The 15942-nt window shown below is 43.0% G+C and overlaps 1 protein-coding gene across 9 annotated transcripts in view; it reads right to left on the bottom strand.

The window, feature by feature from the left end:
• Positions 1-284: 284 nt before the first annotated feature.
• syngr1b (synaptogyrin 1b) overlaps positions 285-15942 on the bottom strand; it is a 32091-nt gene continuing 16433 nt past the window's right edge. Inside the window, exons 2-6 of one of the 9 annotated variants that reach the window (XR_012593364.1) lie at positions 11832-12069; positions 6236-6381; positions 5465-6053; positions 4909-5035; positions 285-4868 (exon numbers count right to left, since the gene is read on the bottom strand). Coding sequence is in view for 2 of the 9 variants with exons in the window: in XM_074630890.1 (XP_074486991.1) it covers positions 2587-2820; positions 6236-6381; positions 11832-12069 (618 nt within the window). In the remaining 7 variants the exon portion in view is untranslated. Of the gene's footprint in view, positions 6054-6235; positions 6382-11831; positions 12070-15942 lie in introns of all 9 variants that reach the window. The other 8 variants (XR_012593362.1, XR_012593363.1, XR_012593365.1 and 5 more) reach the window with 8 other exon arrangements.

A 15942-nucleotide genomic window follows, 5' to 3' on the forward strand; every position in this document is an offset into this window, starting at 1 on the left:
ATGTGACTACAGGTAAAAGTGTTGCCAGTAGAGGGCCTCATCGTTTATGTGTCTCACTGCAGCACAGGTGGACTGAAAACACTTGAAATAAGTTATTGTATATTATTATATCTACAGTATATTTGTTTCTTTGTAAAAAGAAAAATATTAAGTATTCCCTGTACAAACCAGAATTTGTAAGGCAGTATGGTCCATGTAGAAGTATTGTATCACCCACATTAGTTGAATCTAAGTACTCAAAATTTAAACACTTAAAAAAAAAAATCGCAGACCAATGATTCATATCTTTATCAGCATTTTCTTTATTTTTATTGGTTAAAATCAAACACAACAAAAACATACATTTGTACACAATCTTTTTCTTAAACCTAACCTTGCTTTTTTTTCTTAACAGATTTCACAAAGGAACATCACACATTTATATGTCTACATGGTTGTACAGTATAAAGTATACATATGAGCATATATACTTTGATAATTTGGTCACATTTTTTGTTGCTGTATTTTTTTTTTTATAGTTAGTATTATTATTCCAAAATAAAAACATCTCCTTACCCTGAAAGCAACATAAAGGGATGAGGCGTGGATGACCTCACCGTATACCTTATCACAATAACACTCAACGGAACATAGATCTTCTTTCTTTTGTCTTTTATTTTTTTTATACAGAACTAGCATAATGCCCTAAAATAAAGCATAATCTTTTTTTCCAAACACTCTAATATACTGAATTATAGATTTACATGTATTTATAGAGAGATAGATATACTTTATTCTTTAAGAAAATGGAGCAATGCATGTTCATAAATACTCAAGATGTTGCCTCATCTGTAGATGTGTTGAAATAAAGAGGAAACACAACAGATAGATAACCTGTAGTTCTTTAGTGTCTGTAGGCCTGCTGATATGTTTTTTGAATCATTTGGGATGTTCTATAATGAATGTTTTGTTCAGGGTTTTTATGTGCTTAAGGACAAAAATAAGTAAAATTTTGAATTAGCTGTATTTTTGCTCTAAAGATGCTGAAAGAGAACTGTGATACTGTGCATGTTGGGAACTTGTTGCCCTGTGTTCGTCGGATTTCGCTTGGCAGTCAGCACTAAGGCAACAATCGAGGAGAGGGAAACAAGAAAACACACACTGTCCTTCATCCACACATAAAAAAATAACAACACAAAGGAGATCTTTCAACCCACGCAAACACACTCCCGTGTTACAGTTGAGGGGATTAGTTGCCAGATATGCCACTGTTGCTTGTTTGTCTATGCTGAGATCCTGTAATGCACCACTACGGAGTTTCGTCAGCAGAAACTTGTGTTTCTTCACGTTAAAAATCCATATGCTGTGTGCTTGCATGTGTGTGTGTGTGTGTGTGTGTGTGTGTGTCAACTAACACTGATCGCAGTCATTTTGCTGACTGACAGCAGACCTCAGAGGATGAAGGCAATGTGGTCACAAGCATTGATCTGCTACAGTGACCGTTTCTGCAAAACCTTGACCTCACAGTTTTTCCCACAACCCCTTCCCACGGATGTCCTGACCCCGCTTGCTGCTGTTCTACTGCAGACTCACACCTAACTGACATCTTGTCATCAAGATCTGGAAAGTTGCCCACAATTTCTGACCATGAGATCAATTCTGCCTTTTAAGGAAATCAGCCCAATAACTGAAATGTCACGTGTAAACTCCACCAACTTGTCCCCCCAGCTAAATGCATTATGATCCAATTTAGGTCAATATAGCACCAACGCAATACTTTACCCAGAACCCCAAACCACCCAAGACGATGGATTGTTCTGCCTCAGCTTGTTTGTTATTTTTCATATTGTTGGGTTATTTATTTTGTTATATACGACACCATATTGTATGTAAAAATAATAATTACGGTGCCAGAGGAAGGGGGGTAATATTCCGAGAAAAAACTCAAAATTTCCGAGATTAGTTTTGCATTCCACTATTTTTCAGAGTTTGTTCCTTGGTTTTTTGTGATTTTTTTTTTCTTGAAAATTTGCCATTTTAATCTCAGAGAATATTCAAGTATTTTTCTTGTAAATATACGATTTTATAATCTTGCAAATTTGTGACTTTTTTCTCGTAAATCTACCATTTCAATCTCACAGAATATTACTTTTTTTTTCTCGTAATTTTTTTTTTTTGTAAATTTACCACTTTAATCTCAGGGAATATCCACATTTTTTACCGTAATACATTTTTTTTTTTTTTACCAATCATTCTTTCACACACATATGGGCATTTGGGGCCGGCACCATTATTGTTGGAGGTGCAAACACTGCAGGCGGAGGTGCATGATATGCACTGTAGCGGGGAGCAGCGTGGGTATAGCGTGACGTCACTGTGTGTGAAAGAATGGCCCTAATACGCCGTCGTAGTTATAATCTACTGCAGCTCTTTTAGACCTACATACCTACTACTATATCTACTGGTATTGCATCGATGCTTTATTAACCAAAGCTGTGATCTTTTTTAGTGTGCTGGAAACTATTCAAAATCCACTCTAAATTAGGAACTAAGGGCAACTTCACCCAGATCCTCCCTCCTCCCTATAGTATATTTCCCCCAAGTATCTCAGTAGTCCTGACGCTGGTAGCCTCCGGTGCCGTCAAAGGCCGCCTCGCTGTTGGCCTGGCCCCCTCCTCCTCCTCCTTCTCCTCCTCCTCCTGGGCTCTCCAGGTCGTCCCCACCGAAGGAGGTGTAAGGGGCTCCGGCTGCGTCCTGGCTGGGGTCCGTGTAGTCCTGGGAGAAGAGGGCCGAGTCGGCCCCCAGCTTGTACCTCTGGAAGCCCAGGAAGGACTGGACCGCCTTGGGGACGGAGGGGTCGGAGATGGAAGACGACAGGAAGAGGCAAAGAGGATGAGCAGATGGGATGAAAGGTGTGGAGAAATGGATAGAGATGCGGACGTGTTAGAGCAGAGGTTTGGGGAGAAGAGAGAGAAGGAAACATTGATTAGTTGGCTTGGAAAGCTTGTGAAGCGTATTAGATAGTTTGAGCATTTAGTCAGTCAGAGCAAGTTAGTTCTATAGGCAGCAGTGCAAAAAAAGCTTCACAATGAGAAACACCACCTCAGCATCACTCTACAGTCCGGTGTAGAATATAGGGACCAAGCAATGAAACTGTGTCTGTGAACATTATTAAACAGCCGAGGCCCTGCACTGTAAAACACAAATCTCATTTGTGTCGATAATTACAGGTTTCAAGACAACTGGACGAAAGCCAACGATGCCACGAGTACACAGAGCAAACACAGACACTCACAGAGAGAAAGAGAGAAAACCACAGAGTTGATTTAATATCTCAGTGCCGGAAGTTTCATGAGGGTTTTATTTCCTGGTGTGTCTCAGCTCGATCAGATGCTGCAGACAGATCTAATCTAGTTGAAGTCTAGTTTGACTCTTTCAGTCTGATACGCCACTCGGTCTTTTGGTCCATCGGATATTTTGTCTGGTTGGTTGATTGCATAATATGAAATCAAGTCAATAAACCTTCAGAAAAGAAATGTAGTTATTGTTTAATAAAATAATACAACCAACACCTGAAAATTTCAGATTATTTTGTTAATATGGATGTGGAACATTTTAGTATAGTAGTCATAATAAGTAATAAAACTTATTTTTGACCCAATGACATTCATCAAGCCGTAAAAATCCTATACATATGCAATAAAAACAGTTTGATACTTCATTTAAATTTTTTTAAAAACTGTCCGTTTACACTGTGAAGTCAATCTAAAATAAACGGAGAAATTAAAAGGAACAGTGTGTAGCATTTAGGGAATAAAATATGTTTTCATTAGTGTATAATCACCTGGAACTAAGAATTGATGTGTTTTCGTCAGCTTAGAATGAGCCGTTTATATGTACACCAAACCACTGGCTCTATAGGGCCTTTCACATTTTTGCGTCGGTCACTGTAGTTTCAGCCCGTTCTCATTTTCAGGGCGTCAAATACCAACGCTTTGTCACGGCCGTCGACGTTTGATACCGACGCACAATTCACCCCTTAGAGTCGGTACGAGACGCATCGGGCTTTCCCTTAACTACAATGTAAACTCATCCACATCAATATTTACGCTCAGGGAAAGTGCGCCGTCAGTGTGGTGACGTGCAAAAAGAGACACACTGGGTGGATGGGTCCAACAAACACAAGGAGACCACTGTTCGTATCCCGTTCGTCACATTTCAGCTGTTTGTTCATGTCCTAGGTTCACAACATTCAGTTTCATTTTCACTGTACAAACGTACTATTAAACCCAACCATGTTGTTTTTTCCTAAACCTAACTATAGTGGATTTAATGCCTGAACCTAAGCAAGTGTTTGTTTACTTCACAACATTGAGCATGTGTTTACTGCGACCGAAAAGAGAGACGCCGAGGGGTCTGACAAAGCGTCAGAGATTCAGGTGGTTGCAATCTGCAACCACACCACTAGATGCCACCAAATCCTGCACACTGCCCTTTAAAGGAATAGTTTGACATTTAAGGAAGTACTTCTTCAGGTTCTGAGAGTTGGACGAGAAGATTGATACCACTTTATATCTGTCTGTCTAATACGTAGCTGGAGTCAGCAGCTGGTTAGCATATCTTGGCTTGGTTTAGCTCGGCTCAGCATAAAGACTGAAAACAAGAAAACCAGCGAATAAGTTTATTTCCACAAAATGTTGAACTAAAGCTTGAATGTAACGTCATCAAAACCCAAAAGAAATACAAAACCTTCACAGTTTGAAGCAATGCAGTCTGACGCATTTGAAATCATGCATGTAAAAAACGGCCACCTCAATAAAGCACCAATCAATCTGTAAAACTTCATGTTAATGATGAGAACAAGTGGTGGTCTGCTCTGTAAATTAAGACTGCACAATGTTTAAAGCTTCAGCTGTCCAGACTGTGCACCTGTCACACACCTACAGCAGCTACCTCAGCAACACACTGCGGTAACACTTTATTTTACAGCTCCGCACATTTCATGGTAATTAGGTGATAATTAACAAGTAAGCTATTTGAAATTTCTTTGGAATTACTGCCAAGTTACCCCAATATTTACCTCAAAAATTATCGAAAATAACTTAATAATTATAATTATATGCTAAAATAGCATATAATGGTTAAGGTGGAAAACGTAAACTAATAGAATACATTTCTGATCAGTCAAAAATCTCACCATTGTGTGATTTATTGTCTACACAGATGTAACCTGGTAGCTAATTTAATGATTCATGGAGTTTTTAAAGAAATTTCAAAGAAGTATTTTGCTAATTATCAATTTTTTATCAGCAGACATGGAAATAAAGTATATCAATTAACTTTGTATTATTTTCCTGGAAATGTATTAAATAAATTACTAATATAATTATTAAATAATGTTTATAAAGAAGTAATTTTTGATAAATTTTGAGGTAAATATTGGGGTAATTTGGTAGTAATTCCAATGACATTTCAAATAAGTTACTTGCTAATTATCACCTAATTACCATGGAATCTGCAGACCTGTAAAATGAGGTGTTACCCAAACTGCTTTGAAATGAAGTAAAAACATCCAGTTTACTTCTTTTTCTATAGAAATATCTACATGAATACGTTGTGTTTGTTTCTGTTTCGGAGCATTTTAATAATTCCAGTGGGCAGGCAGCTTTCATTCCAAAATCGGATTACAGGAATTTCAGTAGGTGTTTAATCTGAGCTGTTGGCGATGTCATTGTTGAGTCGTGTGTACTGAACAACAACTGAACCCACCTGCACATACATTATAATTATAAATGTGCAGGCGACATTTTACTGGCAACAATGACGGTACAATAGTTGCTCTTTAACTGCTGGATCACAAATACACCCATCGGTATTTCATGTCCTTAAACTACAGCCAGCCACAGTGGAACAACAGGAGTGTGTGCAGGAGGACCGGCTGCGGAGGGTTAAGGCGGCGAGACAGAGCAGAGTCAGACAAGAGGCTGATGTGGCTGAGGGGGGAACAGCTTGGTGTATTCCTCTTCAAACGACACATTCTTTAACTTCTCCATAGAGAAGAGAGTCTGAGCGCCCTGTTGGAACAACATCTTATGAGTTCACATGTACAAACGCATCCAAACTAAAACCAAAAAAAGAAGGTGGAGGAACAGGAGTCAAGGCAGACACATTTGCAAAAGCTCATCAAAGAGGAGTTGAATCCATCTCCACCTGATGGCAGCTCATGTCGTGTTATGCTGGTGTGGAGGCCCCTTACCCAGGTGAAGATGGAGAAGAAGGAGAAGGTGATGGCTGCCCGGGCAGCGTCCCCTCCCTCCCTCAGCGGGTTGTCCTCATGCTTGGTCACCTGCCACTGGTTGGCCAAGAAGCAGAAACCCACGAACCACATGAAGGACCAGAACGCTGGGAAGAGAGACACGTACAGAGAGGGTGTTAAAATAATGATATACATGCAACAAGACACCATCTGAGATATAATAACAACATGTTGTGTCAACCTTCTTTTGGATTTAAACCAGGGCTGTCAAAGTTAACACCATAATAACGCACATTTATTTTAACACCACTAATTGCTTTCACGCATTTGCGATTTTTAGGTTGTAGCGGGCTCAGTTTTAAATTTACAGTGAAGATATTGGTATCATATGAAACTAAAAAACCTACTGAATCCATTGGTACCAATCATGTCATGCTAGTTTGTCGTGAAGGAGGCTAAATAACGCTCCAAACTTACGCAAAATTTTGGTGAGGAAAATCTGGCATGGCCATTTTTCAAAGGGGTCTCTTGACCACTGACCTCCAGATATGTGAATGTAAATGGGTTCTATGGGTACTCATGAGTCTCCCCTTTACAGACATGTTCACTTTATGATAATCACATGCAGTTTGGGGCAAGTCATAGTCAAGTCAGCACACTGACACACTGACGGCAGATGTCTCTTACTAAATGGAACTGGTAGAGGAGCACTTTGACTTTGTGGAAAATGTGGTTATTTGCTTTCTTGAAAGTTAGATGAGAAGATCGATACCTCTCTCTCCTGACAGAAGAGAGCATCAACCAAATATGAAACCATTCCTTTAAAAATCAGTAGAGAGAATCAGATTTGAGGCCATTCAGTAACGCAGATTTAAACAGATTTCTGTGTAGTATAGTAGAGTAGAAAGCCCTCTAAGGCATTTTCTATTTTTAATTTATGGACTGTCTAAATAAAATACTTTGACTTGATGCTGAAATAAGAAAGGCAAGCCAAGGAAGCTAAACTGCTATAGTTGGAAGTCTAGAACGGGAAATTGCATTGTATATTGTTATGAAGGATTCCCGCCTGGGCCACGCCTCCGTCCCACCTGTGTTTGCGCCGTTGTTGGCCGTAGGTAAGTAGGAGGTTTATAGCTGGGTTAGGAAGCGTGTTTGTTTTATGGTTTGGCACCACCAGTGGCCCTTCCTTTGATCTATGCCTCTCTTAATTTCTTTCTGTTTTGTACTTTGGAGCAGCAGAAACTCACAGTTCTGTATTTTTGTGTTAAACACAGTGCGCTAAACAATAAACGGCAGTGTTTGCCTGTCTACACTGGCAGTCTTGTTGCTTCCTCTATCCCTTGACATCTACATATATCATCAGCATAACAATGGAGAAGACTGTGGAGGAAGTTATGGATCAGTTGAAAACAACAAGGGACACAGGATTGACCTTTGTGTTACACCACATGTGAAATTAAAAGACAAACAGCTACCTACAACAATTACCCCCCCCCAAAAAAAAACCAGATCAGGTTATGTACTGCTGGAACAAGATATTAAGGGGATTCAAACATCATCCCATCACATCTGCTGCAGTTGGAAGTGTGGGGGCAGTGAGTGAGACAGAAGCTAAAACATCATCAGAAACATCCAGGACCGATCAGGACACGTGTAGCAGCTGTTCCCTTGTTTCAGTGCGGTGCAAAGCATTTCCTATTACAACACAGAGACAGACTGTGTGTGTGTGAGTGAATCCCGTCTGTGACAGGACCGGCCTCATTAAACGACTCAACACTTGACTATCTTGTCATCGTCTGTGAGTTCACTGCAGTAGCAGCGCAGCGGAGGAAGAGGAGGAGGAGGAGGAGGAGGAGAGGAAGTCTCAGTCTGCACAATGTCTCAGAGGCTTGTTAGCACCAGAAGAGTCCTCCTCTCCTCCTTATTATCCCGCTCACACCTCCTCTCCTTTTGTTGTGACGATGACTTAACTACCAATCTCTGAAATGTCATTTTTTATAGACTGAAAGTGCTCCTATTTTCTCTGAGGGTGGGGTATTATGGGGCTTTTAATCAGCTGGGGGAAATCTGTCTAGGAGAAAGGGGAACATTTTTTTATCTGATACTTTAACTTGACTGCCTGCCCCAATACATGCAGTCTGGTAGCACAAGACTGAGGTGAGAGAGTAGAAATGTATGAGTTGTGTAGAGGTCAATGCTGACACACACAGCATGTATGCTGCTGAGTCAACTACCTATAGCTTGCCGCGGTAGTCGGTGTTCCCGGTGTTACAAGGTGGTCGGGCACACAGCGATTACATTACGTACCCGACGCCCCCAACAGAAAGTCGGACGACGGACGCTACAAACTGAAAGTGAAAGTGTCTGCTCTGTAAGGAGTCTCAGCTCAGAGTAGCAGGAGTCAGATTTCACACACGAGACGAGAGAGAGAGTTGACAGACAAGACGATGGTGGAGGATTTAGTGTCGAAGCGAAAAGCAAAAGCGCCTATTTGGCAATATTTCTGATTTAAACCCAATGCTATAAAGGAACTATAACGTTAATGAGGTAATCGCCGCGAGGAGGACGGAGCAGTGTCGGGTGGAAACCTGCGGCCCTGCAGCGAAAGCTCTACCGGAGAGGCCAGACACACAGACACCCGACGGTAAAGATCAAAGTAAGCGCGCTACACACGTTTCCTTGTAAAATGTCCGGTGTAATCGGTAACACCGGTGTTGTCACAAGTTTGTTAACCTGTGGGAACATTTTCCTCACCGTCACATCCCTAATCTCAATGCGTCTTGAGTACGTTCACACCTGTACTTACTGTAGAGAGGTCCACTTGTGATCCGATCACTGAGGACGCCTGTTAATACAAGGTCTGAACAGGGCCTGAGATTCAACTCTTCTTTGTTTGATAGGGGAGAGGGAGACACACCTGGAGGAGATCTGCTCTCTACTGAGTGCATTTTTCTAGTGACCTCCTTCGGCCAAGGGCCTTGGAAAGAGGTTATGTTTCCGGCGTTGGTTTGTCTGTCTGTCTGTTAGCAGGATTACTCCAAAAGTTTGAGATGGATTTGATTGACATTTTTTGGAAGGGTGGGGTGTGGCACAATGAACAATCCATTAGGTTTTGGTGGCGATCCGGATCATGATCCATGAATTTTTTTTACGGATTCTAATCAGCCTGAGCTTGATGACGCATGACCCCGTCTCCTTCTGAGAGCAGAGATACGTGTGTGGATGTGTGGCAAGACATCGAGGTGCGGCAGGAGCTGTTGGTCGTCCACGGTGAGAAAGAAAAAAGCGGTAGATGACGGGATGAGAGACATTACGCGGCTGCTGAATGAGAGAGGCATCTGCCGATACGTTACACGGAAACACACCGTGTTAATAATAAGCCGACCACCTCATGGTACCGCCAGCTGAGAGTGGAGATCTGTTTTTAAAGTCAGGCACCTTGTCTGCGCTCTCTGAGTGCCATTCTAGTTTTATTTATGGTTCTGATGCTTCAAACAAAGTGTTTGTCAGGTCACCTGTCTGAAACTTTCTAACATCAGAATTGGAGTCGCTGAAGCATCCATTTTTAGTAGTACGAAAAGCACAGGTGTTACGAATAACACTAATAATGGCTCTGTTCTATTCAAGTGTTCCAGTGAGACGGCATGCACGATGCCAGGAACCTGAAATCAAAGCAGCTCAATGGATTCAGCCGTCATTAATTTAATTATTTACACCTGTGCTTTTCCTACTGTGACAAGTCAAAATCTCTTCTGTGAAAAAGGCCTATTGAATCTCTACTGAATCGCTCCCCATCCTCTGTCATCTGCCACTAACTATCTGTTAGCTCTTTAATTAGTAAATCAGGGACGGCTGTTTGTTGGGTTGCAGTACTGCAGTTCAGCCCCTTTTATTTACAGACAAGCTGTTTTGAGATATCTCAAAACCGTATGCATGAATTTAAATACTGCTAATCTTTGTGTACATTTACATTCTGGAAATCCGTTTCTGTAAAACATGGCAGTAAATGCCTTTGGGTGGTACAACAAGCTAGAAAACTGTGAGTGCCTTGTACTAGATTATCTTATTAGCTTTTTAAGTGTTATTGCCTCACAAGCTGTTGAGCTCTTTTGTGAATCCGTTTTCAAAAAGCTATTCGACTTGACGTTATTTGTTCCAGGTTCATTTGCATTAATTCCTTCAACACTGAGTGTCTTTCTACCGCTGTTCATGCATCCGTCTCTGTGTTTGTGCTACACAGCCAACATTTCTTCTTGCTTTTAAGAAGCTTCTGCAGAGTCTATGTAGGAAGTGATTTTTATTTAACCCGAGATAATCTCATGAATATTTAGGCCGTATTCTAAACCTCATACTATACTGGTAGTACGTACTGATGTGGCCAAAATGTAGAATGTAGTATGCGAACAAAAGCAACATCTACAGTATGACAAAAATACCCGGATGTCGTACTGATTTTGAAAAAATCTCCAGCATGCATCGGACCAGTCTACCCCGCCTACTGTTGCAACAACAACAGCAGCCAAAAACTGCTTGTTTTTTTACATTTTTCGTAGCTATATCACTAAATTCACTTCTGAAAACTTTTGAGGCAAGAAATCAGCTGTCTAGATTTTGAATATTGGCAGTTTTACATTATTAGATGGCAAATTGAATATTTGCTCCAATGTTTTCAGAGTTTAGAAGCCCCACAAACTGCCGTGACAGCTAGCTAGCGCCTGCCGGGGTCGCTGCCTCGTCAGCCGGGCGGTCACGCTCACAGACCGCTATGAGCTAGCTGGAGCTCTCTAGAGACCGGTCTGTAGATGAGGGGCTTTTATTTCCTTGTTAACGGATAGTTTGTTTAAATATCACAACACATATGTCCATTATAAATTAACGGGAACTTGTGTTTATCTGTCTTTTTGGAATTGAAAAGCTCCACAATTGCCCACAGGCGTAGCTCGCTCGCCAACCGGCCGGTGACGCTCACAGAGCGGCTACAGAGCAGCAGAGTGGCGAGAGAAAAGGAGAGGGAAAGAGCAGCCTCTGACGGGGCAGAGATATACCTGCTGATACAACCTATTACTCTAATATCTGAAGGGATATCAATCCTTCTTACTTCATTATGAGCTGTTAGAATAAATAGTTTAAACCTGCAGTATCTTATAGAGTAAACAAGCATAACATAAACAAAAAAATCAAAGTTGTATTTTTCGATAATATTGTAATAATGGTACGAGTTCGTTTTTTGGTCCAGTGCTTAAAGAGCTGGTTTAAAGGCTAAAGCCTGGCCTAGCATACTGCTAAATACATCGCTTTAACTGTTTCATACTGCCTACTACTGAGGAATGCAGTATGTACTGTGTACTGCATACTGCGTTCCTCAGTAGTATGTAGTAGGCAGTTTTGAACATAGCTTTAGTCTCTGAGTGAAAAAGATCAGATGACTTTTCTGTTATTGTGGTACTTGGCTGAGGCTTGGCGTGGTTATTATAACACAGCCCAGTCTGTATTTGTGTAGATTAGTTCACTGATAAATGTGTAAAAGTAATCTTTAACTGTACTAAGTAATCTTTAGTATCTTTAGTTTATTGTGACGACTAGATGAAGTGTTTACCTGACAACCCGACGTCAGCCAGCACCGCCTTCTTACGGTCTTTGACGCTGCTGATCTGGGGGAAGTAGACGTCCAGAGCCAGGAAGGCCATGCAGCAGAGGAAGGCCATAGATCCCATGAAGACGCCATAATTACAGGCGTTCTGGTTGCGGTTGAAGATGCAGTACTCCTCCACCTCGTTGGGGCGGTTGATGTAGCCCTCGTTGGCGATGCAGCCGAAGATCACGATGGAGAAGAGCTGCAGAGGAGAAGACGAGAAGAAGAAGGGATGAGACTGTGAGAGACCTGGAGAGATCTGTCTTTCATTAGTTTTACTGTTAAGGGCAACACACACTGGCGGCGTATATAAGACTATAAACCATCGACCTGTTCTCCACTTGCATGTAATTCATAAAAGCCCTTTGCAACCCAAAAGAATCCCACCTGCTGTAGTCAGTTAGTATATTTAGACTGACTGAATAAGGAAACACACTTCAGCGTGACGCTCTCAGCCCATAATGTCACGACAACCCTGCAGGGGGAGTTTTATGAATAATCCCTCATGTCTTTATACAAACAGTTCTGCTCAACGTGCCTCTGGGTTTCCTCTTAAAATACAGAGCTTTGACTGCGGAAAAAAATTATCTGCTATTCTGCAATTTAGTGTGACAGCTACTGAACACACAGTGATATGAATAATACATACACCGATCAGCCATAACATTACGACCACTGACAGGTGAAGTGAATAACATGGATTAACTCGTTAACATGGCACCTGGTATGTTAGCTGTCAGTGTGTCAGTGTGCTGACTTGACTATGACTTGCCCCCAAACTGCATGTGATTATCATAAAGTGGACATGTCTGAAACCCATAGAACCCATTTTCATTCGCATATCTGGAGGTCAGAGGTCAAGCTCCTTCCCAACATGCTAGAGTGACATAGTTAGTACCAATAGATTCCTTAGGTTTAGTTTCTAGCTTTAAAACTGAATGTGCGTTAACGTGTTATTACTGTGTTAACTGGGACATACTAAATCTTTTTCTTTCATCATAAATAATTATGGTAGTATGGGTATTAGGGATGCACCGATACCGATACCAGTATCGGGTATCGGGTCCGATACTCGTACTCGCAAAACGGCTCCGATACAACGGTGACGATACCACTTTACAGCAGTGCAACGTTAATCTCTCGTCACCATCTTTCGGGTGCTCATGCTCCACCTCCCCAACAGGCCGGTGGTGCGCCCGACCCCGCTGGGCCGGGATCCCACCTTAGCTGGCGCGCACCGGCCCTCACTTTCATTGCGCCACAGGGTTTTGCTTGCACCCTCTGACTAACACGTGCGTTAGACTCCTTGGTCTGTGTTTCAAGACGGGTCGGGTGGGTTACCGACAACGCCACAGACCCCTGGCGCCTTTTACGTGGGCCTCGGCACGACGTGGTTGGGGCGCACTGGGGACAGTCTGCCCCGGTCGACAGTGGCACCGGGAGCAGGGAGCCCCGTCACGGTGCGGGGAGCGCTGTAAAGCTGCGGCCGCGAGCCACCTTCACCCCGAGCCTTTCAAAGCCGACCTAGAGCCGGTCGTGGCGCACAGCCTTGTATGCGGGACTCCCCAGCCTGCCGCTAGTCGCTCACACCCTCCAGCTGGCTGTTAACGAGGGTCTTTTGGCACAGAGAAGTACTCGTATCGGTACTCGGTATCGGCGAGTACCCAAATGTAAGTACTTGTACTCGTACTCGGTCTCGGTGCATCCCTAATGGGTATTGTAATGCACATCTGGTGTGTACTCATGCTATGCTAACACAGTTTGTGATACTAATGCGTCACCATGTGCTGAAAAGTAACTCAAGACATTTCGTTCCACACTGCACTCATATCAGCAAAAAAGAAAGAAAGTGGTTTTGGTGGTAAATTCAACTGGTGGATTACACGCTCCTCTTGTGACTCTCGGCCATGTGAAATCCTTTTCCAAGTGTTTCATTTAAAAAATGCATGGCGGCGAGTTGAAATGCAACGCTGGTTTTCTTAATTGCAAGAACGTGCTGGAAGAGGATTCATCCTGACGGGGTTGGTCTGTCTACGGCGGCGACAAAATGGAGTCAATCATAAACTGTAGGAGGTTAATGTGATATAATAGCATCTGATGGCTCGCTTCTTTACGCTCCTCTGCATTCCTCTCCTTTCATCCTTTCTCCTCTGTCCTTTCTTTTTATTTTCTTCTCCTCTCCTGACTGTCTGCTTCGCCTCGAGGAAAGCGGAGACACAAAGGGCTACAAAATGGAGTCAATAACAGGAGCAGGTTACTAAGATACCATCTAATCCCTCTCTCCTCTCCTCTCCTCCAATCAGTACGGCATCACAGAAACACCCTTTCCGAGGCCGTAAATATGAGACCACACGCACATACAGACACCCACGGTGTGAGTATGCCTCCCTGCAGCGCGGTGCAGCAGTCGACTTTGTACTTCAGTTGATAACGGCGGATCAGACAACTCCATCCAACTGACAAACCCTCTGAGCAAACCTCCAGGGAGCTACTTCTGTCTGGATACGGCCGAGGCTGAGAGTGTTGATGTTTTGTCTGCAGTCTGTGTGTGGATTTTTTGTTGCGCTGAGTGACGGATTCTGAATGTGTGTGATCGAGAGAGTAACAGAGAGACTAGAAGTGAACCTGCTTGGATAGTTTACCCAGCTGTTGTGTCTGTGTGTACGTGATAAATGACGGCGATACAAAGGGAGAGCACACAATAGACTGTACTTCCACTGACAGCCCTGACCATGAAGGCCAACCACCAGGCCGTGGGGGGGGGAGCGGGGATGTCAGTCAGGACGGGGATTACAGCACAGTTTTTCTCTTCCACTCTTTCTGTCTTTATCTGCTTTCCACTGTCTGGTTCACACTTGGGAAACCACATTTTTCGCTGCTGACACACAGTAGCTCCCCGGGCGCTTTACAGCAGCCCACTGCTCCTAAAATACTTAGGATGGGTTAAATGCAGAGGTCAAATTTCATGTATGTACCTGTATGTATATGACGAATGTAATAAAGGTTTTGATAACAGATATTTAATGGCCTGATAACAGTCGAATCGGGTGATAATATGGTACGGTCATTTTGTGCTGTAAAAACAGCATTACTAATTCTCTTTAGCTCTCTACACCACGTGGAGAGGAAACATGAGCTGGTATTTGGAGTCTGTGTCTTTCTTAGCAAGCATGCACAACCTTTCTGTTTCCCCTAGCCCTCCCTCCATCCCTCCATCCCTCCATCCCTCCATCCCCCCCTTCTGCCTCCCTGATCTCTGGTTCGTCTTGAGCCTCACGCACTCCTACCTCCGTGGAAGGTGGAGGAGGACACTAACATCTCTATCCCCCCCCGTCTACCTGCAGCCCTTTTTCATTAAGGAGAGAGATGATGAAGAGATGGGAGAAAGAAAAGAGACGTAGGGATCGCGGAGGGGACGAGCGGAGGGAAGCGTCAGGGGTAGAAAGGGTATGGAGGCGGTGTTATTTTTAGACCGGCTGCATCACCGCCCGCTCGCTTGCTCCCTCCACTCGCGTCTTCTCCCATCTCCCCTCATTACCGGCCCTGCCTCTGCCCACGAGCATTCTTGAGAAAAAATGAGCGTGACACACGCACACACACACACACACTAACACTAACACGCTAACACACGCACTCAACCGTATACGGCTCAAACGCACACACACGGTTTGTCCACTGCTTCACACGCCCGGCTTACTTCCAAGATTCAGGTCAGAAAACACAAAGTCACACACACAGTTGATCACATGATGTTAGAATGCTGCTCAGAATAGTCATGTAATAAACTTATACATAGGCAGGTCATTCCCCATCTCTCTCTCTCTCTCTCTCTCTCTCTCTCTCGTTTCCTGTTAATGAAGGCATGAAATACCCCAAAACTATATTTATTGTGACAGTAGTTTGCTTGACGTTGTGAACTAGTCTGAAGTGTTTCAGTGTACATTGTGCCTATATGGAACATGAATGTGTGTTTTTTATTTGGATGCAGTCGGTAGTTTCGGTAACAAGGACAGCAGGACCTGCAGGGCCACTAGTTTTTAGTGGTGTGACACAGTTTGGTTTTATAAAACTCCAC

The sequence above is a fragment of the Sebastes fasciatus genome, chromosome 3, assembly GCF_043250625.1.
Source record: "Sebastes fasciatus isolate fSebFas1 chromosome 3, fSebFas1.pri, whole genome shotgun sequence".
NCBI classification, from domain to species: domain Eukaryota; kingdom Metazoa; phylum Chordata; class Actinopteri; order Perciformes; family Sebastidae; genus Sebastes; species Sebastes fasciatus.